This window comes from Chionomys nivalis, chromosome X (assembly GCF_950005125.1).
Source record: "Chionomys nivalis chromosome X, mChiNiv1.1, whole genome shotgun sequence".
Lineage (NCBI taxonomy): Eukaryota > Metazoa > Chordata > Mammalia > Rodentia > Cricetidae > Chionomys > Chionomys nivalis.
In genome coordinates this window covers 126,642,914-126,670,167 of record NC_080112.1, presented here as the reverse complement: position 1 = coordinate 126,670,167, position 27,254 = coordinate 126,642,914, and the positions used below count along the sequence as shown (strand labels likewise).

Here is a 27,254-nt window from a genome sequence, read left to right as displayed (position 1 = left end):
AGCCCTTCCCAACTTTCTTAAATGTACCTCTAACAACGCTGTTCATTTAGCACTTATGTTCTTACTGAGTCCCTTGTAACAAAGGATATGGACGCAGAGATATTCTGGTATTTTCTAGGAAGGCAAATGTTAATAAAATTCTTAAATATGTGCGCTCAGGGGGGTAAAGGCTATTGATACCAGTCCCAATGACCTAAATTCAATGCCTGGAGTCCCCGTGGTAAGAAGAGAACAGACTCCCAATAGTTATCCTGTGACCACCATGTGCACACGTGCTCGTACATGTACACACACACACACACATTCACACACACACACACACACACACACACACACACCACACCTGTACCAATTCCTTTCCCAGATTCATCAACTTTGAGTTTGAGTTTGGGGGCCCATTTAGTTTAATGAGGGCCAACTGTGTGACAAGTGGATCGGGACTATGCAGCTGCTGGAGACTGGCGCAGTCAAGAGTGAGCACACAACTGAAAGTCACTGACTTCTCCCTCCCTGGATCTGCCAGCAGCGAAGAGTTCAGCAGTGAAGGCAGTGAGCACGCTGCAGGTGCACAAGCCTAAGCCAGATAAAGAGGAATCCTATTGTGTTAGGCATCCCCCCCACTCATTACTGTAACAAAATGCCTGACAAAAGCAGCTTAAGGAAGGAAGGGTTTATTTTGGTTTACAGTTTGAAGCGATACATACAGTCCGTCACAGTGGGGGATGTCATGGCAGCAAGGCTCACAGTCAGGAAGCAGCGAGAGATGAATTTTGGTGTTCCACTCTGTCCTTTCTGATCCGTCTGTGACCCCAACTCATGGAATGCTGCCACCCACATTTAGGCAGGTCTTCCCTCTTCAGTTAAACTTCTTGGGAAGCACCTTCATAGAGACATATCCACAGGTGTGTTTCCAGGGTGATTCTGAATCCAACCAAGTTGACGATCAAGATTAACCATCGCTAATCTACCTCTGGCCAACCTGATCCCCAAACACCATCACTACATCATAGCATTCCGCCTCTGGCCGCTAATCTCTCATTTTCATAGCACAATTCAAAATGCATTTAGTCCTTCTCTAAAGCTGCTCAGTCTTTTAGCAATTCGAACAGTGTTAAACAGTCCAAAGTCTCACCTGAGACTCAAGGCAATCTCTTATTTGTAAACTTGTAGAAAATCAACAACTTACAAAATTTCAATATACACTGGCAATGAATAAACATCCCCATTCCCAAAGGGAAGAATGAAGAGTGCAACAAGGAAAGAGGAGACCAAAGAAAAGAGCAACACCCAGCAGGGCAAACACCAAATCATGCAGCTACATGCCTGGCATCTGGAGCTCATAATGGAATCATATGGGCCTCAAAGGGCTTTGGGGCTCCCATGTCTCCATCTCTTGTCTTCGCTCGCTCCTCTCCATGCTTGCAGCTTCCCTCTGGTGATGACCCACAGTTCTCACACCTCCATATCCGGGCTCCACACTGAAGCTTAGCTTTCACTTTCACATCTTCACATAATGGCTTCTCGGGGCTCACCACTGTGACCCCAACCCTGCTACATATCACCTGCTCTTCCGGGAACTCTAGTGCACGTCTCCATGACCCTCTTAGTCATGCATCTTTCACAGCTGTCTGCCACTACCATGTGGGTGACATTTTGCAAAATTCTGCTGTGCTGGCTTCCACAGACTACAGGTATATTGATGTTTGTGTGCGGGCCATGGGGAAAGGTTCCCTGGGTAACTGCTTTCTACAAGTAGGAGACTCCTTCAGCAATATTCTCAGGTTAGGTTTTCTCCTTTCAAATAAATTCTTATTTTCACAAAAGGGAGTGTTTACTGGGTGGGGTTTTGCTTTCAGAAAACCATCAGTAGTGTCTAATTCAGAGCACAAGGCTTCTCATTAATGTTGCTAATCTCTTTTAACAATTCCAGTTGCTTTCTCTGCATCTGCCTTGCCCGCACCTTTACACTCATTTCTTTCCCCACCAAGTTGACACACCTGTCTTCTTTTGCCCCATTTGTGCTTTCCCTCACTGGAGACCTGGAACACAGCAGTAGTCAGTAAACATGACACAGTCCGAAGGCAACCGAGCCTCAGATTTCTTCCACCAAGCAAACGACTCCATTAAGTTTGACACTAGTCTCCCTCGAGTTCCCAGGACATAGGCCTGATGACATAGATTGATACCAGATTCTGTCAGATTTTCACACAAATGGCTGGTAGCTCAATACTCAATAGTCCCCTTTCCTCTCTAAAACTCCATGAGCCAGTTCACCACTGTCCGCTCTTGTCTCAGCATCTGAGTTTTCAAAACGCCACCAGAACTGCCCATTCAACTCTGCTTACAGCACTCTAAGACTTCTCTGGCTCAAAGTTCCAAACTCTGAACTTTTAAACCCGTTCCAAACGCCCATGACCCACATGGTCAGGCTTAACACAGCAGCCCCACTTCTCAGTCCCAATGTTCTGTATCAGCTCCTTTTGTGCTTGCTGCGACAAAGTCCCTGAGAAAAGGGTTTACTTTGGCTCACAGCTTGACGGTCCAGTCCATTATGGCAGAGAAGCCGCGGCAGCAGGAACATGAAGCCACTGGCAATACATATACATTACACATGCAGTCAGGAAAAAGAAAGAAATGAACGCTGGGATCTCACTTACTTTCTCCTTTTTACTGCATCACAGACCCTAGTCCATTGCATGGTGCTGATCGTGAGCAAGATGGGTCTTTCCTCTTCAGTACAAACTTTGCTGAATCGGTACCATAGACACACCAAAAGTATGCTTCCACAGTGATTCTAAATCCATCACATTGACAATTAAGATTAACAATCTTACCTACCAGGACCTTGAAGGCTGTTCCAATCAGTCCCCACAAACCTGAATCTGCACTAGCAACTAAACGCAGAAAGGAAGATGTCTATACTCAGGCCACCTGGGAGGTAGTGAATCTTAGTAGTCAGTGACGCACAAGGCACTTTAAAGAAACCATTTGTAGTTAAAAGTCCTTGAAGCTCCTGTTGTTCATGACCGATGACCTTTGGAAATTAAAGTCAACTGAACTGAGCCATAAGAGAAGACAAGTGCTATGTTTAATGCTTTCATGACACCGGTATCCTTTCCAGTCACTGAAAGTGCTCTAAACCATAGAGGGGAAAGGCATGCGCAGTAAAATGAAGATGAAAAGGATGACTGCAGAGCATGGCAGCTGGTAAACTTGGGAGAAGGATAAACGTGTGTTGGGCCCACCAGGGCCCACAGAACAGCCACACGTTGGCACAGAGTCACAGTGACTTCTCATAACCACCAACAGTCACGATGCAAAGAGAGGCCAAAGCAAAAAAGCGAGGGGCAAAAGGGTACAAAGAGAAAACAAGGGAAACAGTTGTGAGGGAGGGTTACCCCCACTGCTGCCCTGCAATAAAAAGAACAGGGAAGGCCAGAGCAAAGTTTCTCTTGCTTCTTTCAAACAAAACTGGCAAAGCTTTATTTAGATAACCCAAAATAACATTTTTATAGAAAAGGAACTATAACATTACACGGCAGAGTATGGCTGTAAAATCTCAAACAAGACAGGCAACGCTTTATTTAGAGCAACAAAAATAATATCTCTGAGAAAGGGAACTGCTAAAAGCAATGCATAGTCGCAAGTTCTCCTTTGCCATCAATATCAATTCCCTCTAAAATACTTTCAGAGTACTTTGTGGCTTCCAAGCACAAACTAAGATCTGTTGAACAGAAAACAGTTTTCAAAACCATTTTGTTTAACATTAACAAATAATCAAACAACGTGCTTCTTGCTAACAACCAACCGCAATGGCTTCCAGAACAATGTTTAACCTAAGTATCTGTTCATGAACGTTTCCCTACGAATACAGCTCTGGCTGTTTTTATCCTGCGAGCACATACAGTTTGTGCAGCAGTGTTACTTTGGAACACATTCAGACACCCAGGAAGTAATCATGACACCAAAAAAAAAAAAAAATTAATTAATTAATTAATTAAATCAATTCCCCCTATAGGCATGTTCTACCATGATGAGGTCAGAAAATAATTCTTAACAGAAATAAAAGTATGTGAGCAACCCAAAAGAACAGAGCCTGCTTCTGTCAGAGAACCCCCAGGGGAAGTCCACCATTTCATTCATGCTTCACCTGGAACCTAAAATATAAAGCCACATTGTATAGCTATTTTTCTAAAACCATGGAAACTTTAGTAAATTGCCCTGGGGTTCTTGGTGCTGTAGTGTGCCTCACAGGCAGCAACATACGCTGACTCCGGGAAGAAGTCATCATGGTATTCTGCTAAAAACCTAGAGAAAGAAAGAAGGCACTAATGAGCATCGTACTAAGAACTGAACACCCTGCAGCTAAGTATTCGCTTATAACCAGCTTTCACATTTCAAGTTCTGTGTGTACTAGGAAGGGAGGCTGCTTCTAGTCTTGATTCTATTTGATTACTTCCACAGCACTCACTGAACCAGTTTCTGTCAATCACTGTGCATCCAAATCTCTTCATGAGCAGTTACAGAAACAGAACCTGAACTTGATTAGGTGGCAGTCTGATTACATACATGCATCTGTGAAAAATAACCTGTTTTTCAAACTCAAAAAATAATACATGACAAATCCAATAAATGTCACTTAAGAAATTCACAGGGCTTATACACACTAAGTTGGTGGTAGGGCCTCGGTCCTGTTTCAACAAGGTTCTGGGACAGATTTAGTTGACTTCCCAGGGGAGGCTTTACCCTCTCTGAGGAGCAAATGTGGGTGGGTAGGGGGAAGGTGGGGGAGTGGGAGAAAAGGAGGGAGGGGGAACTGGGATTAATATGTAAAAGAATAGTTAAAATGGAAATAATTAACCTGGCATTAATAAAGAAAAACAGGGAAAAAAGTTACATCCAAACTGAACAGAAAAGCCAATACCAGCATTTTACATACAAATTTGCCATCCCAAGAGGTTAGTTATAAGTCTGGATGAGAGCCCAACAACATTCAAAAGACTGGGATGTCTGTAGATGGTCATTAAAGCGTGGCAAGTCACTCAAGAATCTGCAATACACTGATGATGGGCCCTCAAGTGAGAGTCACGAGAGTCACTAAGTTGTGACACTCCATCTCCAAAAACAAAACAGCAACACAACAAAGCAAACACACCCACGAGACAAGAAACAAAACAAATTCCAAGTGAACCCGGACAAGTGGAAGGCAGCTGTGCGGGAAGCACTCACCTGCTATCTCGCACCTGTCCGAATTCCTAAACTATCTAAATAAGAAAGCACTGTCAAAAGTCATTTGCCAGCAAAGTGCTTTTCTCTCTGTTTGCACCTTCTTGAAGGTCACTATTTAGTTCGTTGATTTGAACTGTTGCCACTGTCTACTTTTTTAAAGAACAGTTTTATTTACTCTTTAACAACTTCATGCAACAGACCTTGATCATATCGAACCCCAATCTTCCCTCTCATACCTTGGATACATTTGAAAAGCCTTTTCCTATGTTTATTTATAAAATCTATGTTGTTCACTAAAGTCCTAACTTCTGCTTTATATGAGGAATACTGCAAAATCTGCAGCTTCCCTATATTAAACTACAGTTTTAGCACTATTTGCTTTCAGTGTCAAAAGTTTTATGGTAAACAGGACTGTGGGTTAGTCTGAAGGGGCATTTGGGAGGGAAGAGAGTATTTTTTTTTTTTTTTTTTTTTTTTTTGGTTTTTTCGAGACAAGGTTTCTCTGTAGCTTTAGTGCCCGTCCCGGAACTAGCTCTTGTAGACCAGGCTGGCCTCGAACTCACAGAGATTCGCCTGCCTCTGCCTCCCAAGTGCTGGGATTAAAGGCGTGCGCCACCACCGCCCGGCGGGAAGAGAGTATTTTTAAAATTTGTTTTCACTAAAAGGTTGGAAAGTCTAATTATGTTCAAGGACGTGCTATTCACAATCCCTACAGGAAAATCCCTTTTCAAACTTTAAGACTAATTTCTCTGGGCAGAGTACTCTCTACTCTTGAATATCCTAGACCAGTCAGAATGCAGCCCATTAGACAGAAAATGGCTCCCTTTAAGGTCTAGTAGCTAAGCTGAGCTGGGTGAGGCAAGGTGAAGGCCAGCTTTGAAGGCCAAGGTAAAGACGCGGCTAGATGGAAGAGAGGGACTAACTGGACGGTGCGAGAAAAACGGGCATAAGATCCACAGATGAAACATTCTGTTAGATAAGAAAATGACTGGCTATATCAGGTGAAGAAAGCCACACCCTCTTTGAATTTAGAAACGTCAGTATATACTGAGTCATATTTAAGTAAGGAACACACAATTAACTTAGGTACACACAACAAAAAAGGCCACTATATATGGTACTCCTGAAGAAAAAATGTAAAATTAATGTCAATCTTAAGTACTCCTACATAGGAAAATTCATTTTCTGCTTACAAGGTTAGCTACCTGGATTCCTCTAGTGACATGATACATACCTCAGTATCCTTGCCTCAGAAACTGGAGAAATGAAGACTAAAAGAAACACAAAACCAAGCAGCAAACAAAGATCCTGCCCTACTTACCCTATCAGTTAGAACACACCCCTCCCCACAAAATGGAAAATACCACAAAGCTACTTTCCCTGCGTGCTAAAGTTAAGCCTAGAAAACTCACGTTTGCTGGCAGAGGTAGGTGTGACAAGGTAATAAAAATACCTCAGAAAGAGATCAAAGTGCTTCAGTAGAGCCTTCAGATTCTTCTCCGAGAAGGACATCTTCCCAAGGATTTCTGGAAGTTTGACTGGATTAAAAACAAAAGCATTTGTAATCAGCAGAAGGTTAGGATGGAAAGGACTCACTGTGGCACATCATGTGGGTATTCTTTCCCCTTCGGGGACTGAATTCCCACCTGGAGAATCAAACTGTGAGTTACCAAACAAGCACAGAGTGGGAAGTCAAGTATCACAAGTACAACTTTTATGAAATTTAAGGTACATCCAATGTCTTTTCTTTGAAGCAGAAATCGAGTATCCACATTAGTAAGATGCTTACAAGATGTCTACAATCTAGTGACCCTGGTTAAATAAAAAAGTCAAGAAATAAGAGGCTACGGCCGGGCGGTGGTGGCGCATGCCTTTAATCCCAGCACTTGGGAGGCAGAGGCAGGCGGATCTCTGTGAGTTCGAGACCAGCCTGGTCTACAGAGCTAGTTCCAGGACAGGCTCCAAAACCACAGAGAAACCGTGTCTCAAAAAACCAAAAAAAAAAAAAAAAAAAGAAATAAGAGGCTGCTAGAGCTGAGGGTATCATGAGGCCCCACTTCAGTTTGACCATCTATAAATCTATAAGAGAATGGTTGCTAAGAGGGAGAGGCATTTTCTCCAGTGGTGAAGCCACTGGTAAACTGCTCGTTTCCTTCCTCACCCATGCACTTATAAAGAACTATAATGAAACTCAGTTGGGGGGGGGCACACACACATACACACATGCCATGGAAATAGAAGGACAAGCAGGAGGGACGAGAGAGATAATGGGGGAAGTGACTATGATCAGCATCATTCTATAAACATATGAAAGGATCAGTGAAAGTCACTATTGTAGGTATTTAATAGATGCTAATAGAAATGAAAACTGGAACGAAGACAGAAAGAACAGGGGTTCTTACCAAATAATCGCAGCAAATGCTGTGCACCGTAAATGTATGAAGGGGGAGGTGGCTGGTCTCCTGGCGGGTAATTGTCAGGCACAAGTTTCCAAGATAGGACCTATGAAAAACACGATATGAATGCTTCCTTTATTCCAAATGGAGACACTTCTAGATACCTATATCTTCTGATAGTAAATCATATGGAGAGAGTAAAACCATATTGCTACCTAATGAACACAAGAACATAAAAATAAATGTGAGGGCCAGAATGACTCAAATTTAGATTAAGAAGATACTGGATTTTAAACTTCTCTACATCTACTATTTTCTGGAGAGACATTCCATAATGATGGAGAAGCCGTACTGGCAGGATCAGGAGCCTAGCTGCTCACACTGCATTAAGTTAGGAAGCTGAGAGTGGGCCAGCAATCTGGCCAGTCTATAAAGACTAAGGGCTCAGCCCCGTGAGCCATTCCTCCAGCAATCCAGTCAGTCTATACAGACTAAGGGCTCAGCCCCGTGAGCCATTCCTCCAGCAATCCAGCCAGTCCATAAAGACTAAGGGCTCAGCCCCGTGAGCCATTCCTCCAGCAATCCAGTCAGTCTATAAAGACTAAGGGCTCAGCCCCTTAAGCCATCCCTCCAGCAAGCTTGACTTCCTAGAGGTTCCACAGTCTCTCTGGACAGCATCACCAGCTGGGGAGCCAGTGTTCAAACACATGAGCCTCTGGGGGACATTTCCCATGCGTACCACCACAGTCACTTAGCCACTTTTCCTTAAACAGGAAACACTAGCAAGAGTATTGAGAGTCCCTGGTTCCTTGCTATTTGCATCATTATAGAAACTAATTTCAATCATCTCAGAGTTCCAACCAGGTCATTGGTTTCCTTGCCTTTACTCTGATTTTCAGAACTATAGATAGACATGGGGCTTTGCTTAAAGTGAGCTGTCTTTCAGAACTCTCTGATGGATTTCCGCAGTACCTTCATCAATCAGCAAACCAGCTATTACTAAAGTGTGTGTCTAATCTATTAACATGGAAGAACCAATGGTGCAGGAAATCCTCTATGAGAAAAAGCTGAAGGTTGCCCACCCCCAAGACATCAGAGATGCTGGCACAGTCGACCTGAAATAAAGTAGACATTCACAGTCCTGTGGGACTCCAGGATGAAGGCCCCAGGTTCATTTCAGCTCCTTGCAGCCTTCATGTAAATTCCCCATCTCATCCTTGGCAGCCAGTACAAGCATCTTCACACCAATCAGAAATCTAACCCAGCTCCCACAGGGGAAGCTTAGAACTGCGTTGGCATTGAGTGTGGACCAGAGGGCGCAGATAGGCATCTGTAATTAGTACAAGTTCTCAATGGGAATCACCTGTGAATCTTAACCAGCAATGTTTTCATCCAGACCCTTCCCAATCAGCAGCTAGTAATAGAAGAAAGGGTTATAATGGATTTGGATAAATAGTCTTGGTTAAAACCCACTGTGGAAGAAGTCCTAGAGGTTCTTAAAGTCACTATGGATTCTTTAGTCCCTAGAGGCTGCTGAATGCCACTGTTTACCACAAAGCGTCCTGTTCTACCATTAACCACTAGATGGCAGCACTCCCCTATGTGGAAGTGGCCTTTGCCTCTTTTGTTTTTTTATTAAGGGAAATAGAAGAGTAGCTGTGGGAGAGAGGGGAGATGAAAGAAGGGACTGAGAGGAGTGGAGGAAGGGGTAACTGTGGGGTCAAGATTTAGTGTATGTGAGAAGAATCCAATTTAAAGAAAAAGAAATATAAATACCATTTCCCTTAAAACAAAGCCTGTAGCGGCAAGGCTTCAAGTTAATGGACTTAAAGTCCGGCCCAATGGCGACATTCAGCATGCTTTCAGATGAGAATGTCAAAAGTGAGTCAGAAGCGACAGCTTGCTGCTCACATCTCATCCAATTGTCCATGTGGATTTCTATATTGCCCCAAACTACGTTTATACTTTTTGTGGAGGGCTGAACTGTTCAACCGGGAGCCTCTTCCTGAGGTCTGGTGTAAGTATGGAGAAGGAACAGTTCACATTCTAAGAACCCAACTCTGCCCACCACGGGGATTACGGTTATCAGTCTCAAGGTTGCCGTGTACTTGGTCTGGAATGCTCTTAAGATAACCTGTACTCCCTTTGTACAACACTGTTTGCTTAGCTTCCCACTAAGTCCACTGGGAGAGTTTCGGCTGACTTTGTCCCATTGTATTTCTTAAGGCGCTTGTGTGGTAAAAACACACAGCCTGTGAAAGAACTCTCAATCGCAACCCGTATCTTCTCTTTGTCTATCCTCTTTATCTTCTGGATCTCCTGGTCCTCTCTCGTAGGACCCCAGCGCCTAAGAAGGACCTTTAAATGATTTAAAGCTAAAAGGCTATTTTTAGCTCTTGCATATCATATGTGTTCACATTTCAGTGTCCGCGATAATGGTTTACTGATGCACGGTACATCTATCTCATTTACATATTGTTTGCAGCTACTATGCAGTTGATTAGTCTTCATGGGCATCACGTGACACACAGAACCTAAAATACGTACTCTCAGACTCTTCAGAACAAACGTATTAACGACTGATGTGTTATACAGAACACAGACACAAGTCTTTCAACAGCTAAACAATCTTTGTAGGAAAAAGTCATTCAACTTGTAAAGCCGGAGTCCTGGCGGTTTTCTCAGATTTGAAACCAGAAACTGACTATTTAGCAGAATCCTCTGTATCCTTTTGCTGCTATTTCTTGTAAAGCAACATAATATTTAGAAGATTTAGGATTGTAAGCAACTACAATGGGTAAGAGAACTCTTGGAGCTGAACATCAAACACTCTACCTCATTAATTTCATTGGTTCTTCTCCCTTCGAAGCCAGCAAATACAGCACTCCCTTCCTTACTCGGAGTCAGAGGAATGGGGGAAGATGATCTGCTATGCACAGGCGTCTCTGCCAAAGAGAAAGTCACAATTATTTACCCATAAAGTTAGAGTGACCGAACTAGAGACACTCCTCAGGACCCCGAAAACCACTAGACTACCAAGGTAAACCAGTTCTCAACAGCTACAAACCTTCACCAATATGGCCTTCATCTTTATAACAGATAGTACCTGGAATATCATTTTTAGCATGGTACTGATACATGTTACAACATAAGTCAGTCTTGCAAAGGTTAAGCTAAGCTGAAACGGGCCCATCATAGAGCCATATATTGTGATTTCATTCATATGTAAAATGTAGAATAGGCAAATCTGGGGATAGAAGGGAGATTTATAGTTCTATGAAGGCATGGGTGGGGTGACTGTTAATAGGTATGTGTTTTTGAGGGTGAAGAACTTCCCATGTTTTGGAACCAATTGAGAGATGGCCGGACAATTCTGTTAATACATTAAAAGTCACTGGATTGGACACTTTAAATGGGAAAACTGGAGTGTGGATTACAGCTCAACAAATTTAAAAAGTAGGGTTACTAAATTAGTCACTTTAAAACGATTAACTTGGATGGGGGGGGGATGGCTCCAAGGCTAACAGCACTGCATTCTCTCCAATTGCCAGCAGCCACATGGCAATGGCAACTCACAATTCTGTCTAACTCAGTTCCAGGGATTCTGACACATCATTGGTGCCTGAGGACACCAGGCACCCCCATGGTATGCAGACATAGATGCAGGCAAAACACCTATCTTCATAAAATAAAAATAAATCTTTTAAAATGTATATAGCTTTATATGTGCTTTTGCCTAAATCAATAATACCAAAAAAAAAAAAAAAAACTGGAGTAGGTTGGGAGACAGGGAGATATAACTTCCTGTTTTAGAATTTCTTTTAAAAAAGCATTTTATTTCCCAATAAAACCATCCCAGTTTTCATTCCATTAACTTATTAATCATGTACATACATTTTACATTATTCAATTTACATAAAATGGCTGAAATAAACAAATCTAAAGTGCTACCTAGATCGGTGCTTTCCAGGGGAGGTACGGAAGGACACGTGAATGGCTGCAGATGCACGGAAGACGTCTTTTGTTCTGTGAGGAAAGCATCTGAGCTGATTTTGGCGATGGCTGCACCATTCTAATTATACCAAAAAAAAACACCTGGAATGGTGAATTTTCCAGCATATGAAGTATATATGCTAAACCCAGATTTGGATACTTTACTCAAGTTTTGGAAACAGGAAGAGAAATGCAACAATCTACTAGCACCTTTCACCCTGAGTATTTCAATATCTCCACCAGCTCACAAGTAGCAGAGAGGGAGTGTGGAAAGCAGCCATAAATACAGAGTCCAGACCTGCTCCCCAATCCTCAGAGCTACCCAAGCCAATTGCTTTTCCGTCTTCCTATGGATGTTTTCCTCTTCTTCAAATGAAGTGGCCTTATAGCATTTGGCTGAGGTCCCAGGAATAGCACACCCTTTACATACACTTAGGAAGGTTAAAGGCAAAGGAAAAAGTGGCTTTCCCCAGCCTGGGGAATCTTACAGCAAACTCACTCTTTTCCAAGTGCAGAAACAATTTTGGCATGTTGGTAGATGTGTCCTGCTGCCGACGCTTCGGCTGAGGTGAAGAGCTACTCTCCGACAACCTGTCACAGTTGGTGCTATGGCGTGTGGACCGCCTTAGAGACTGCAGGGCTTCTGGATCGGCTTTGCGCCTCTTGGGAGTGGCTGGTTCACCGCTAGTTGGTTGGCTCTCGGTGGACTGTGGTGTGGATGGGTTCAACAAAGGCGGGCTAGGAGACAGCTCCTCTTGGCTCCTGGGCAAGAAGGACAGAGTCACTGGCAGTCTCTAAAGTCTTCTGTAAGGCCTCCGAAAGCAGGTTCACAAACCAGCCTGGGAGGGGCATATACCCCCAAGTATACTCAAACATCCATTTTCTTAAACAGTCCCTGAATAGATGAAGTCACTATAACTCTGCAAGGCAAGCTGTTATTGGAAACAAAAACACCACATCTATATGTTTTAGAATAAGCACTTTTGTGGGTGAGGGTTGGCCCTAGCCCAGAAAATAGTTATCAGTGTCTATTATAGGGTTGTCACAACTGTGGGAAGATATACTGTTGTCTAGTGGCTAGAGACCAGAAACACTGCTAAGTGTCCAACATCACACAAGATTGGCCCTAGGACAGAGAAATTCTGGTCTAGGGAATAAGACTATCACACAATGTCTTCAAAATGTAAAACTTGCCAGGATATAAAAACGGCACAAGCATATCAAAGTTGACCCCAGACTCTGGGAATCATCAGGTGTGAAGTAGGTCATTCATGACTTCAACATAGGTCCCCAGTGCATTTTGCTGGCCTCCTGCCTGAGGTGAAAGTGACATGGGGAACAAAGAGGAGAGAGGGAGAGAGGGAGGGAGAGAGGGAGGGAGAGAGGGAGGGAGGGAAGGAGGGAGGGAGGGAGGGAGGGAGGGAGGGAGGGAGGGAGGGAGGAAAGAGGAAGAGAGAGAGAGAGAAAGTCCACTGAAAAGAGATGGTAGAGAGGGAGAGAGTGAGTTAGGGAAAGAGACGGAGAGGAAGAGAGAGAGAGAAACCACCAAAAAGATGGTAGAGAGAGAGGCCGCCAAAAAGATGATAGAGAGGCAGAGTGAGTTGGAGAGAGAGAGAGAGAGAGAGAGAGAGAGAGAGAGAGAGAGAGAGAGAGAGAAGAAAGGCAGCTAATGCAGGGCACAGGAAATGAGAGTTAGCAAGATAGCTGTAGATGAGAGCAGATGCTGAGTGGTCAAACATAGAGGGATGCTACTCTTAGTGCTAGAGAACTCAGTCCTCTGAGCATGGCATGATCATTGCCATTGTGGAATCGGAGCAGCTATGATGACCCACATGAGATGTTCATAACTAATGTTCCCTTGTGAAAGGTGGTAGGGCCCAGAAAGCACACAGAGGCCTCCCCTTTCTGAGGATACTTCAGCCGTTAATGCCTGCTGGGGAGAGGGAGGCTATTCCTCAGTGCTGTCGTTATTTGTAAGTAGCACATGTTCCTAGAACTAGTCCTGGTTAAACACATGTTCCTAGAACTAGTCCTGGTTAAACACATGTTCCTAGAACTAGTCCTGGCTAAACTCATTCACTCACCAAGCTAGACTTGAGAACTGGTTTTTAGACTCTTGTACAACATTCAGGAAGAGAAGGGAAAGTGCATGGCAGAGTGCCTTAGACAGATTAAGGGAAAAGACTTTAGGTAAGGATGGATCCATCATCACATCCCCTGCCAGAGAACAGGCTTAAGTACTCTTAGATACAGAAGGAAGAAAATCAGAAATGAAAGAAAAGTAGGGAACTAGCCTAAACTTAGGATCAAAGGTTGCTGGCCCCTTTACGCTCTTCACTGTCTTCCGGAAGATGGGACAGCTGCTCAGAATCCACTGACAAAGTTCTATCTACCCAGGAATCTTTTGTTTGTCCTAGTCTTGCTGAACTCCCCTCTAGAGACCATCTGTCCCCAGATTTATAGCAGTCCTCCTGCCTCACTGGCATGTGCCATTATGCTTGGCTACCCTGAAACGTTTCCCTGGGAAAATCTTACACACCCATTGAGAATGGGAGTGAGGATCTAGCTAACCCATAAATAAACAGAAAGCAACAGTAAGAAGACCCTGTGGTTTCCCTTCCTCCAAACATTCAGGCCCCCAATACCAGCAGATCAAATACTGCAAATAAAGAACTCAGTCACATCAGTGCTGACACCCGAAGATGAAGGCACACTTCCATGTTGTCTAACTCACCTATTAGTTGTGGTGGTACTTTCCTTAATAGGAAGAAAAAATTTAGATGATGTCACTCTTTTATATTGAGCTTGTTCATATGGATAGAGCAAAACCAATGGGAGAGTATAATCAAAGGTAATTCGTAATCCATCCACCATCTCCTTACAGAGGTCAACACTAGGAGAATTGAGAAAGAAAAGATTAGAGACTCTGTAAAGTCACAGGTATTTTCCAAACTTCACAATAAAAGTATATTTTTAAGAGAGCAGACTTATCTTTATTATTTATGCATTTACTCTGAGGCAGGGTCTTCACCATGTAGCCTTGGCTGGCATGGAACTCACTATGTAGACCAGGCTAGCCTCAAACTCACAAAGCTCTGCCTGACTCTCCCTCCTGAGTGCTGGGATTAAAGATAGGTGCCATGCAGCTGAGGGCAGACTTTTAAAACCTTATATATTCACTTATATATAAAAAGAATAAATACAATCTATAGATGCTAATAATAAAAAGCATGGAAATATAGACCCTAATATAAAATGCGGGCACTATGATAATAACTTAAATGTATCCATATAACACAAATGAACAGGTTTATTACAACATGAGGCATCCCAGCAGCCCAGTGCTCCTGGCTCCTGTTCAACTGTAATACTATACATCCCTAACACTGATCCCGCCAAGTCACGACGATATAGTAGGATTTGAGGAACTCTACTCTGACTAGAATAAAGAATTGTTTGGGGCTGAGGAGATGACTCAGTGGGTAAAAAGCGCTTGCTGTACAAGCCTGACAACCTGAGTCTGGATCCCCAACATCCACTTAACTAGATGGAGTACTGTACAAATCTGTATTCCCAGAGTTCCTGCGGGGAAACCTCTGGCAATTCAGAGGCTTCCCAGGGTGGTGGATCCGGCAGTGAACACTAGAGACTGTCCTAAACAAGGCAGAAGGTGAGGACTTTATACCACGGGTTGTCCTCTCACCTTCAAATGGATGCCATAGCACATATGCACTCAAACACATGCATACATAAATCCATTTTAAAAACTGATCAGTCATAAGCAACCTTCTATCCAGTTCTCATTGCCCATTCTGCGTCCTCAAGTAGACAGTTCCTGTCCAAAGTGGTATCCCTGAAAATATTGGTCTTGGTGACAAGGAGATGCATAATCAAGCCAGGTCTCATGTGGAATTAGCAAACACTTCACAAAAATCACAATAGTTTCATGCACACTGACAACTGAATGAATAAGGAGCAAATCAGCTATGAAATAAGAAATGCATTCAATAAAACTGAACAAAGAGAATGATCCCTTGTTCAAAACTGTAATATATAAAGAAAAAGCTGAGGGTATAGCTTAACCCTCATGCATGCTAGGCTAATGCTAGTTAAGTTTAATCCCCGTACCACAAACACACACACACACACACTCATACACGCCAAAACTAAACAAGAAACCTAACAATAACAACAACAAAACCAAAGACAGAATCCAAAGGACCCCCCCCCCCAATCACTCACTTCTTTTCTGCTGGGACATAGTGCACATTCATATGTGAATGCATCATGGCATGATGGTGACGAGGCCTCTCACTGGCTGAAAAGGCTGCATTAATAGCAAAATGCTTCACATAGGATTCCAAAATTGTTATGACGTTGGTCTGGCATGGAAGTTTCACTAACTGTTAAGAAAAATATAAACATCTAATACATACATCCCATTATAATCAAACATATATTACAAGTAGGAATAGCAATGGCTCTATCAGTTTAACTTTGTCAATTCTGCTTAAGAACTTCTCAATTAAATATGTCTAGAAGCTCTTTAATATTCCTTCCATCCACTGATCATACTCATATATTATTATTGTCTTATTGTCTTGAATACACAGAAGTGGTGATTCTCAGGCTTAGCGTTGTATTAAGAAATTTGGGGAAATCTCTCAAAGTATTACCAAGAGATGTGCCCCTACCCTAGCAATTAAATCCTAATCAATCTTATCAGCTCTCTTTTTGAGACAGGGTGTACTAAATAGTTCGGGCTTTCCTGAAACTCTCTAGGTAGAGTAGGCTGGCCTTGAACTCACAGTGATCTCTACCTCCCTCTGCCTTCCGCGTGCTGGGATTAAAGGTGTGTGTCATCATTCCTGCCTTAAATCCTAATCTTAGTTGAAGCCCAAGTATCAGAATTCTGAAAAGCTCCCTGGGAGGCTCACATGGACAGTATAAGGTATACAAGTCTAAAGTTATACAAGAACCCAGCACCACTGTTAGTCGATTTTATAACTGGACTGTTGTGGAATATTAGTTTAAGATGAGTTACATTTGTTTATGCTGTGGAACGTTTGTTTAATGATGCAAAGCTCTGCTGCATCCTTTTATGCTGCATATGTTTAACTCTGTGAAGCTGTATTACTTTGGCTGCCTAAAACACCTGACTGCTCTAATAAGGAGCTGAACGGTCAACAGCAAGGCAGGAGAAAGGATAGGCAGGACTGGCAGGCAGAGAGAAGAAACTGGAAGAGAAATCTGTGAGGAGAGATCTAGGAGAAAGAGAAGTGGAGGACTTCAGGGGCCAGCCACCCAGCTATACAACAACCCATGGAGTAAGAAGAAAGATATGCAGAAATAGAGAAAGGTAAAAGCCCAGAGGCAAAAGGCAGATGGGATAATTTAAGAAAAGCTGCCAAGATAGAAGCCAAGCTAAGGCCAGGCATTTATAAGAAAGAAAAAGCCTCTCTATGTGTATTTATTTCAGAGCTGAGTGGTGGGCTCCCAGAAGAGTCAAAGAGCTAACAGTAAAACCAACAACAACACTGGACTGAGTAGAAAACTGGAAGTGAAACTACAGTCCTTCCATACTGCCTGCTGTTTGACACTGTGACTACAGAATACAGTCAAGTAGAAGTACCCCAAAGAATCCATTCCTCCAGCATACCCGTTTCCTCCTGTTGATATAGTAACAGTCATCCTCAAGCTGCTTCTTGAGAACTTCAGGGATATCTATGGTTATTGTTCTTTCATCCATGTCCTTTCTTGAGCGCAGCGACAATACTTTTTTTTTCTGCAATATCACAGTTCTATTTTTAGTTAATGAGAACAGTGGGAGAGGTCACCACAGAAGAGTTTGTTACATCACAATAGTCACATCATGCCACATGTCCTCTATAAAAGGACAAGACATAAAGATATTATGCCACATTTTCAAGTGTTTTTCACAGCGTTAACTACATTACAAGATCACTTTTGTTCCTTCCTCATGTAAGATTACCATTGGGGTTTATATCCAATTTGGAGGCAAGCAAAAGCCAATCTCTGTTATGCACCATTAAAAATCAATCATTATAAAATACAGTTCACAATCTTACTTTGTGGAAACACTCTGTGGGTATAAGAAGTAAACGATGCTCACATAGTGAATATAAACACGCTGTCTTTTCTTAAAATGTCACAATAAACTCATACTATTGGTCTGAGAGGTATGTCTTTTGGAAAGAACTCCTAACCTGAGAATTTTGCACTACCAACAATATTAAAGCTTCTACAATACAAACTTTTTAGTACCGCTTTAGTCTTTACTTTAATACGCCGCTGGCGATGTTCTTTTAGTTCTTCATTCTTTCTGCCACAGCTGTCCTGACAGGTACTGCTTATTGCTACATAAAACAAAAACATCAGACAAACTCATATTATTCTTTGACAATCCTTACATTTGTACATTTTTAGGTGGCGCATGCACTTGACTAAGAAGAACGGTCTGTAGTTCTGTATACATTTTAAATCCTAAACACAAATACTGTACCTTTCGGAACAGAAACTTATTTTGATAAATATAACTCCAATTTCAATGGATACAAAAATCACACGAGCTAATGATCTGAAAGGGTTTCACCAGCTAGGATCCTATGGTTCACTGTTGGAGTCATAAGTGGTGGCAAGGCCCTGGAGGTATCAAGAAGAAAATGGACTGTGAGAAAGGATCTGTGTGGGCTCGCTGGCTGAGATGAAGGTGGTCACTGCTGAGACTCTGACAGAGTCTTATACCGACATTCTGACTGATCAGATTGACTGCCTCTGTAATTACCTAAAATAAAGTGAGCGCATAGTACAAAGCTGCTCCTTCACTTACGATAGAGTCACACCTAAATTGATGAAAATACAGGCGGCGTACTGAATATCATAGCTGACTACTCTAAAGGAACTCAGAACACATATATTAGCCAACAATTGGGCAAACTCATTGAAACAAAGCTTACCTTATGGTAGTGTTAAATATCTCATGCATTTTATTGCATATTGTACTGAAATTGGAACACGAAAATAGTATATTTTCATACCACCATAAAGTCAACAAAATCTTAAAACTGGAGAACATCTGTATGTTATGAGTTTGCACTATTTCCCTGTCTATAATTTCAATGACTCTTTCTCTCAACCTTGAGGTCTAAAAAGATTACATGAAAATGGTTTTAGTTGAGGAAAATAAAGGCACTCACAGTTTTCGTCATTTTGAGTTTTTTCTTTAATCGGCACACTTTTTAAGACAGAGTCAACACCAGGTAACCTACAGCGTCTCTTCTTTTTTCCTGTACCTCTCCTGAAAACAATAAACACAATTAAAATAAACTTTCAGTCTGCTATAAGAGTTGGAATCCACAGAGGACATGATAAATAATTCTTAAATCAAATTTTAAAACAATAATGGTAATCCTCACTACCAAATGGATAAGACTCATTATGGAAAACATCGATGAGTCTTGTATAATACTATAGAAACTCATTTACTTTAAATATGTCATATGACTGAAATCTGTCACTTTATTACTTTTATATCATAAAAATCCAAAACAGTTTTTTAAAAAAAACATACTGAATAACACTTCCATCAAAGTTTTTGTATCCTTACAGGCGAGCTATTGCTTTTTTGGCCAATTTACGCTGTAACCTCCGATTTTCATCTGTATCATGAAGCACATGGTCTTCGGCTGCCCATCTATCCCAACTAGTTGGAAAAAGGAAGAGGATGTAAAAATAAAAGTCAGTATTTTGAATCAAATGAAACTAATCCTGAAAAGCATCACGAACAAGTGCCCCGTAGTCGCTGACATTTTAGAAAGCTATATGAAGACTTCCAAATCACCAGGAGGGCGTCAAAGAAGCACAAGGCGAACTCAGTTCCGGTCACCAGGGATTCCACTGATTACCCACAGGTAATCCAAACATAGCTGATTTAAAATAAGCATGCCTCAGAATACGAAAGCTTTCCGAACAAGGCAGAAGCAGGAAATTAAACTTTTTTACAAGTGTTTCTAAATCTTAAAGTTACAAAATTAGTATGCTACAAAGGCAATTAATATTTAGTCTGACGGTAGCAAGTTCACTCACCTACTGTTCCAACCATTAAAATGTATCAGATATTCTGGAATCTTTCTGCCCTTTTCGTCTTTCCCGACAATAACATCGACGATCTGAAACCAGGAAATAACTGCTCACGAGTGGCACAATAAACCAAAAATTATGTTAAAATTATAAGTTTTAAAAAAAACTTAGATCACAGTCCCCTTTTAAAGAAAAGAAAGAATTTGTTCCCTTTTTAGATCGAGAGCAGGGTTGAAACATTCTTCAAAATATTTTTTTTCTTTTGCCTGAGTGGTTTCCTCAAAATAGGAAACATCCGTCTAACCAACCCACGATTGGTCTCTTGAGTTTGAGACCGGGTGAAGCTTTCTGAAGCCATTGGTCGGTAGATTTGTCATTAGCGAGGTCCCAGACTAGAAATAGGAGCCCTGAGACCTCTGGGAGTTGTAGTCACCCTGGCCTTGCCTTGTCCGGTGTCCAGTCAAGCTAGCCAGAGACTTCCACAACTCTCCCCCTCCCTCCCCCTCCCCTTAATAGCCTTGCATCCCCGGAGGGAACTTCTGGCACAAATCAAACAGCGTGTCCTTCCCTCCCCTAGCAACGCAGCAAGCTTGAGGGATGGCAAAAAGATTTAAACAGTGATAAGAGTTGCAGGAGACACCAAAGGGACATAACCCAGCCCAGACTTTGGGGTGGCCCACACGACAGCACCACTTAAACATCGCTAAAGACGCACCTGGGGCTGTTCCAAGTTGTCTCCGCCACCAAGGACTTCGCCTTGGTGGCTGGAAACACTAACGCTCGCCCCAACCCCCAGCGCGCTGATTTTCACCCTCTTGGGCACCGGAGCACTTAGGTGCCCACTCCTGCCCTCCACTTAAAAACTGACAACTGCAAGGTACAGCTCAGCCCCGGCCAACTGAGCTGGATAAAGGCAATACTAAATTCTTTCCTAGCCCTGTCGGTCTCCTACAAATCCTTTAGAAATTGCGGATGTCAAAGCGATTGAGCCACCCTCCCCCAGGGTGGTAGTTAACTGCCTGTGATCTTAAACTGGACTCGGGTCCCGGGACCATGACACCGCCTCCTGACAGCTGCCAAGAAACTGAGGCCAGGGTTGAGGGGTTGAGGACGTGGGTGGGTCAATTGGTCAGGGTGTCCTCTAGGGAGCCCACGCGGCGCTGAACCGCAGCGGACATGGACTTATCGCAAAAGCAGAGGCCTCAGGCGACAGTCCTCCTACACCGGGCGCCCGAATTGGCGCCCAGCGATCAAAGCACCATCCCGGCCTAGCAACCGCGCCTAAGTGACGCAACACGACCGGAAGCGGAAGTAGAAACAGAAGGGTCGCGGGTCCTTCCAAGTTTAGGGCAGTTGGGCGCGTAACGCGTCTCGTCAGCGTCCCCTGCCGTCCCGGGCCGCTCTGCGGGGCCGAGGCGCACCCTGGTGGCTGTCCAGTGCTCCGAGCCACTTGTCCTCCGCTGGCCCCTTTGCCTCCCATCCCCGGGGCCCAGACCCGTGCCTCCTCCCTGTCCCCCCCGTGGCGGCACCTTGGCATCGTACAGCACTCGCGCCTTGGTGGGGTCAGGCTCGAAGCACAGCACTTTCTCCCCAGAGTGGAATTGAAATTTCATGCCCTCGCTCGCGCTCATTTGCTCATCGTGGCGGAGGGCGAGGCTCCGGGGCGGGTGGAGCGCGCGCGGTAAGGGAGGACGACCGGGGAGGCGGCGCTCCGCCACCGGGGGGGGCCGGGAGTGGCGGAGGCTATGACCGCCCCGCCCTCGGCCCCTCCTCCGGCCACCCCGCGCCACTGAGGGGACCTCGGCCGTGGCGATGGAGGCGCGCGTCCCCGCCATGGCTCGTCCCCGCCTGTTCCCTCTGGGGCTCCGGGAGGGGTGCGGGCGGGGAGCAAGACCCCGCGACCGAGGTCTTCCTGCAGAACGTCCCCTCTCGTTCCCATGGGCTAGGGTCCCCGCGGCTTCCAGGCTGCGCCCACGCGTGCGCGGGGCCGTCACCCCTGGCGCGTGCTCTCCGGCCAGAGCGTGGGGGTCTCTTAGGGAGACGGCTGCTCTGGGGTAGTCACCAGGCTCCGGGGAGACTGGATGGCGTCTGCCCCCAGGAGCCTCCTGGCCGCGCGCGCGCATCAGCCCTCTCGGCGGTGCTGCGCGCCGATGAGTGTGGCCACGCGAGAAGGACGCGGTGTTGGAGCAGGCCGGAGTCAGGCAGTGGCCTTGGGCGAGGGGAGGAGACATTCCGGCCAGTGAATAGAACACTCTGTCATCCTTCCGAAAGGACCAGCAGGTAGCAGGCCTGGAGGCCCCAAGTGAGCAGTGGGCAGCAAGGCAGATGGGTCTTTAAAGGGTCGTTAACATCTTATGTGTCAGTTTCCAGCACTCCTGAATTGCTCCCTCACGATCTGTCTTCAGTGGCTCAAAACCTCCTGAAGACTAGAAGCATCATTGAGCCCGTTGTTAACAGGGTACCTGCCCAGAGGTGGAGTTCAGTAAATACTCCGTGAATCAGTGATCAGGGGATGGGAGACTTGCAGCGTAGACCTTCAGCGACAGGGAGGGCGGAGCTGGCTGGTTTCTTCTAGAGTGCAAAGCCCCTGAGCTGTGGAGTTACTGGATGAAGACCTGGCCAGAGAGCAGAGCCGAGCGGCAGGGAGGTTAATCCCTGCAGTTTTAGTGAACTGCCTGGTTTCCCACACTATTCTGCTCTTGCCTCTTCCTTCCAGAAATTTGCACTCGCCTCCCCGCCCCCCCCGCGCCACTCCTCCCCTCTCTTGGTACATGGCACACATCTTTCACATCGCCACTTGGGCACTTCCAAGAGAACCCCTTGTCGTAGCCACACGTTGGGGTGACATGAATTACGTACCCCCAGTATTCCCTCCCAGCCCTCGGCTTACCTGTTTCTTGCATTGACTGTTCTGGCAGATGAATGGGTTCTCTTCATTTGCAAAATGCCCCCATTAAGATGGGAAGCTGCTGGAAGCTGGAGGTTGGGGGTGTCTCATCCAGTCCATCATTGTGTACTCCTGGTACACAATGAATATTTAATGAATGAATGAACAGGTTGCAGATTTATGAAATCGATTCCATAAAACTCAGTTGCCAATTGGATATGAAGGAGGGGAGGGAGGGAGGGAGGAATCTTGGGAGACCTCCAGGTTTTGTAGCCTAAGAAGCTGGGTGAGTGATGGCTGCACTGGCCAGATAGGAAGAGGAGGGACAGGTTTGGGGAAAATGGCCAAATGATGACTTGTATCTAAGATAATATAGTCGGTAAGCCAGAACTGGAGCCCTGATTCTCCAGAGATGTGGGCAGTAGATGCTCAGAGTGTTCTCTGCAAATTGCAGGGCCAGCGCTGAAGCACAGGTAATTGCTTGTCACGTGTAAACCATAGCTGAAGTCTTTTGGTTTTTCTTGTTCAGGAACGGAAAGTTCCGCTCCATGCTCTAACCTTTGGGGGGAAGTGGATTCTTCTGTTTCTATTCATTTCTATCCTTAGGTCTCGGGTCTCTTTCTCTGCCCTTTTCTATAAAATCCAAGAATGACATATCTATATATCACATATATGTCTGATTCTCTCTCTCTCTTTCTCTCTTTCTGTCTCTCTCTCTCTCTCTCTCTCTCTCTCTCTCTCTCTCTCTCTCTCTGTCTCTGTGTGTGTCTAATTTTTAGAATGGTAGCAGTCTTGCCCCCCCCCTTTTCTTTTGGGTTGGGATCCACTGGAGAGGTTTCCATCTCTTACCCAAATGACCCACCCTTTGCCCTCATGGGTGAAAAAGACGAAGAACTCACTGAAGTCTGTAATTTAGTCTCTGTGAGGCCCAGTCCCATGATTATCACTTTCTGGTATGTGACCTTGGACAAGTAATTAGTCTCTGTGAGATGGTATTGTTATACTTAAGAAAAAGATTGGCTTTAAAAAAAGAGTGGCTCCTACTTTAGAAGGAGTAGGTAAAGCGTTCAGTTTGTATGGCTTTATTTAGTACCTGGCATATAAATGCTGGGTAAATGCTTAATGTTAGGCATTTCCTATTAGCTCACCTGGTCTCTCATTTGTTCATGTATTAAATATTGAGCCTCCTGAGTGCTTAGAGGCTAGAAACATCAGGCATAGTATATACATCACTCCTAGCTTCTAGGATGGCAAAGCACTAAGCAAGCAAGTTGGAGCCTTCTGAATACCGTGATAAAGCTAGTATGGAAGAGTGGTGGTGCACGTCCTTATTTTTACCTAGGAAGAGGATACTGTCACAATAATCTTGGAAACTAAAATGTGTCAAAGTACTTCCAACATGACAATGTTGGGTCCCAGCCCTATCCTTATCAGTTACATTCTTGTTTTGTTTTGTGACGGAGTCTGCTGTATTGCCCAGGCTGATCTGGAACTCTTGAGTTCAAACAGAGCCTCTTCCCAGTTGCTGTGGCTGCAAACCCGTTTCTGCACCCTCAGCGTCAAAGCCTCGGTGTCAAAGCCTCGTTTTTTGTTCCCGTGTTTGCTCTACTCCAGCACAGAATGGACCCCCTACAAGGGTGCGGGCTGCGGCGAAACTTAATTAGGCTGATACAGTAGCATTCACTTCAGGGATACATTTGAAACAGCAGGGGAATATTGGAGACACACTGTTGCCAGGCATTGTAATTTTCTTTCCAAGGCTTCCAGGTGACGTCAAGACACAGGCAGGGCTGAGAAATATAGATCTAAACTAATCCCGCAATCCTTTTTTTTCTCTTGCAGAAAGCTAGACGTGACCATGTGATCCACTCTTGGCCAATAGGAAGTTTTTGTAGAGCCAGAGCTAGTTAAGAGAATATTTCTGGAAAAGGACCACCTATAGGCTAGGTAAAACACTTTGACGCAGTTTGAAGTAACCCCTTCCTCGCTGGGCACTGTTTATTCTGCGTAGAAACGTGGGTAAATACCATAGTCATCTTAATAAGAGGGAGTTGGTCACTGTTACTGACGCTCTGAGTATGAGATAGCCCATAGATTTGCTGTCCTGTGTCATTAATGTGTTGTTAAACTTAGATTCCCCGAATTAACAAGACTTCTTGCTGTGTAGCATAATATACCCCAGAGCAGCTAAAAACATCCTGAGCACATCTCTTGTGCAGGTTTAAAGTTAACAGTCTTTACATCTAGCGTATCTGTGCAGCCAATTATGGTAATGTGAGGGAGGCCTTCAATAATAAGCATGTGCTTTTCCGTGGCTGTGCAGACAAAATTGATGGAGTGGAATAGAGGAAAACTAATGACCCATTTGTGTTTTATTCTGGAAACAAGCTTCAAGGGCCCAAGGATCTAACTCAGGTGGTAAAATGCTTATGCAGTCTATGGGAAATTCTGTTTTTACCTCAGCGTGGTCTAAATCGGGTACGGGGGGCTCATTTGGGAGGTAGAACAGGAAGAACAGGAGTTTAGCATCATCCCTAAATAAACAGCAAGTTAGAGATCAGTCTGGAATACATGACATGGGCTGTGGCAATGGGAGTTGGGGGCAGGGGACACCCAAAAAGGAATCCTAAAACTAAAAATCATAGAAAAAGGAACCTCAATTGAGAATGAGACTTCAATGAGACACCCCCACCCTCATTACCCCCCGCCACACACACACACTCCTACCCCACCCTGGTCTCACGTAGACCAAGCTGACTTGGCAAGGATGATTGCCTCTATCCGTCTGGACTGTGGATATGTCTGTGGGGACACTGACTTGATTAACGATTGATGTAAGAAGGCCCAGCCCACTGTGAGCAGTGTTATCCATGGGCAAGAGGGCCTAGGCTGTATCAGAAAGGTAGCTGAGCAAGCCAGTATAACAACATTCCTTCATGGGCTCTGCTTCACTTTTGTCCTGAGTTCCTGCCTTAGCTTCCCCAGATGATGAACTATATAAACTGTAAGCCAAACAAACTCCTTGCTTCTCAAGTTGCTTTTAGCCCTGGTGTTTATCGCAGCAAAAGGAAAAGTAAATAGGACAAAATCAGTACCAGCAATGTGCTGTGCTGAACCTGAACATGTTGGCTTTGCGAGGGATTGTGGAAGGATTTTGAAGCTTTGTTGCTCAAAAAGGCTGTTGAATACTGAGGACTTCACCATCTTGGAAGATAGGGATGTTGAGGAGAGGTTCAGACAACTGGAGACTTGGCTTGTGAAGTTTCAAAGGGAAGCAAACTCCATCAGAGCCATCTGTGTGGTATCTTGGGTTAAGAATCTGTAGAAAACCTTCTGGAACATTTTTTTTTTTTGGAACAATTGAAGCTAGTTATCAGGGACTGGAAAATCAGCTGTGATTAACAATAGCCTCATTCAGCACTCACAAGGCCTATCCGCATTCAACCTAGACGAAGCCCCAGCACCGAGAGGAAGAAGTAGACACTGCTCCCCCCCCCCTCAATGAAGAAGCTATCTGCAGTTGACACCTCTTGCAAAGGAAAATTAGTTTTCTTCACTAGTGTCTAATTATACTTAAGGGTAGACCTCATGTCCATCAGTTGAGGACCAACACCAAACAAACTCAATGTTATTTTAGTAGACTTTTTGGTCTCATATTGCTTTGTTTAGGGATTTTTTTTTGGGGGGGGGGGTGTTCTTTGTCTTTTGCTTGTATATTATGGTTTTCATTGTGTGTTTTTTTTCTTCATCTTTGAAAAAAAAAGAATCCTTGTTTGATTTTTTTTTTTTTAATTTGACTCTTTGTTTTGTAAAGGGAGAGAGAGAAATAAAGGGGTTGGAGTTGGGTTGGTAGGGAGGATATGGGAGGAATTGGGAAAGAAGAAAATGACCAGAATTTATTGAATACATTTTTTTTAACAAAAACCATTTTTGACTGAGGGGAGTAGGACTCATTGCGGCAAAATCTTTTACAGCCAGCACACAGAAGCTGGGGTGCCAGGCAGCATCTCAAACTGGTAGCCAAACTTAGTAATATGTCAGAGTCCCACATGGCACTGTTTGTGATGGCATGCAGGCAGCAGGATTGAAGGAAACCTAGACAGCAACTAAGGCCTGCTGCTGTGAGAGTCCAGGAAAGGTTTTTGGGGAGTACATTGGAGAAGGAGCATCAGTTAAGGAATTGCCTCCTTCAGTCTGGTCTGTGGGGGCTATTTTCCTGATTAATAATTGTTCTGGTTTGGTTTTTGTTAACTTGACACAAACCTGGAGTCATTTGGAAAGAGGGTCTCTCAATTGAGAAAAATGCCACTACCTGATCGCCCTATGAGCAAGCCTGTGGGGTGTTTTCTTTATTGATGTGGGAGAGCCCCACACTGTAGTGATGAGAGTGGTGAGCCGCTTCCCGCCACCCGGCTCTCCAGCTAGTTTTATACCCAAAATAATTACACACAAATTGTATTCATTTAAACACTGCCTGGCCCATTATTTCTAGCCTCTTATTGGCTAACTCTCACATCTTGTTTTAACCCATATCTAGTAATCTGTGTAGCACCACGAAGTGGTGGCTTACCAGGAAAGATTCTAACCTGCATCCATCTCGGGCCAGAGCTTCATTGTGTCTGCCTCACTGCCTTCTACCCAGCATCCTG

At 44.2% G+C, this 27,254-nt stretch overlaps 1 protein-coding gene across 3 annotated transcripts; it reads right to left on the bottom strand.

The window, feature by feature from the left end:
* Positions 1–673: 673 nt before the first annotated feature.
* Msl3 (MSL complex subunit 3) lies at positions 674–21,425 on the bottom strand. 3 transcript variants are annotated; one of them, XM_057759763.1, is made up of 14 exons: positions 21,248–21,425; positions 19,725–19,807; positions 19,246–19,341; positions 18,836–18,936; positions 17,919–17,995; positions 17,278–17,403; positions 15,861–16,021; positions 14,353–14,511; positions 12,118–12,380; positions 11,577–11,651; positions 10,461–10,570; positions 7,632–7,731; positions 6,683–6,767; positions 674–4,308 (listed from the first exon to the last, which is right to left on the bottom strand). In XM_057759763.1, exons 1-14 carry the CDS (start codon positions 21,347–21,349, stop codon positions 4,209–4,211), a joined length of 1,638 nt encoding a protein of 545 aa, XP_057615746.1. In that variant the 5' UTR covers positions 21,350–21,425; the 3' UTR covers positions 674–4,208. The 3 variants fall into 3 exon arrangements, with proteins under 3 accessions (XP_057615746.1, XP_057615745.1, XP_057615747.1); XM_057759762.1 differs by having other exon boundaries at positions 17,904–17,995; positions 21,248–21,424; XM_057759764.1 differs by lacking the exon at positions 11,577–11,651 and having other exon boundaries at positions 17,904–17,995; positions 21,248–21,423.
* Between the last annotated feature and the right edge of the window lie 5,829 nt (positions 21,426–27,254).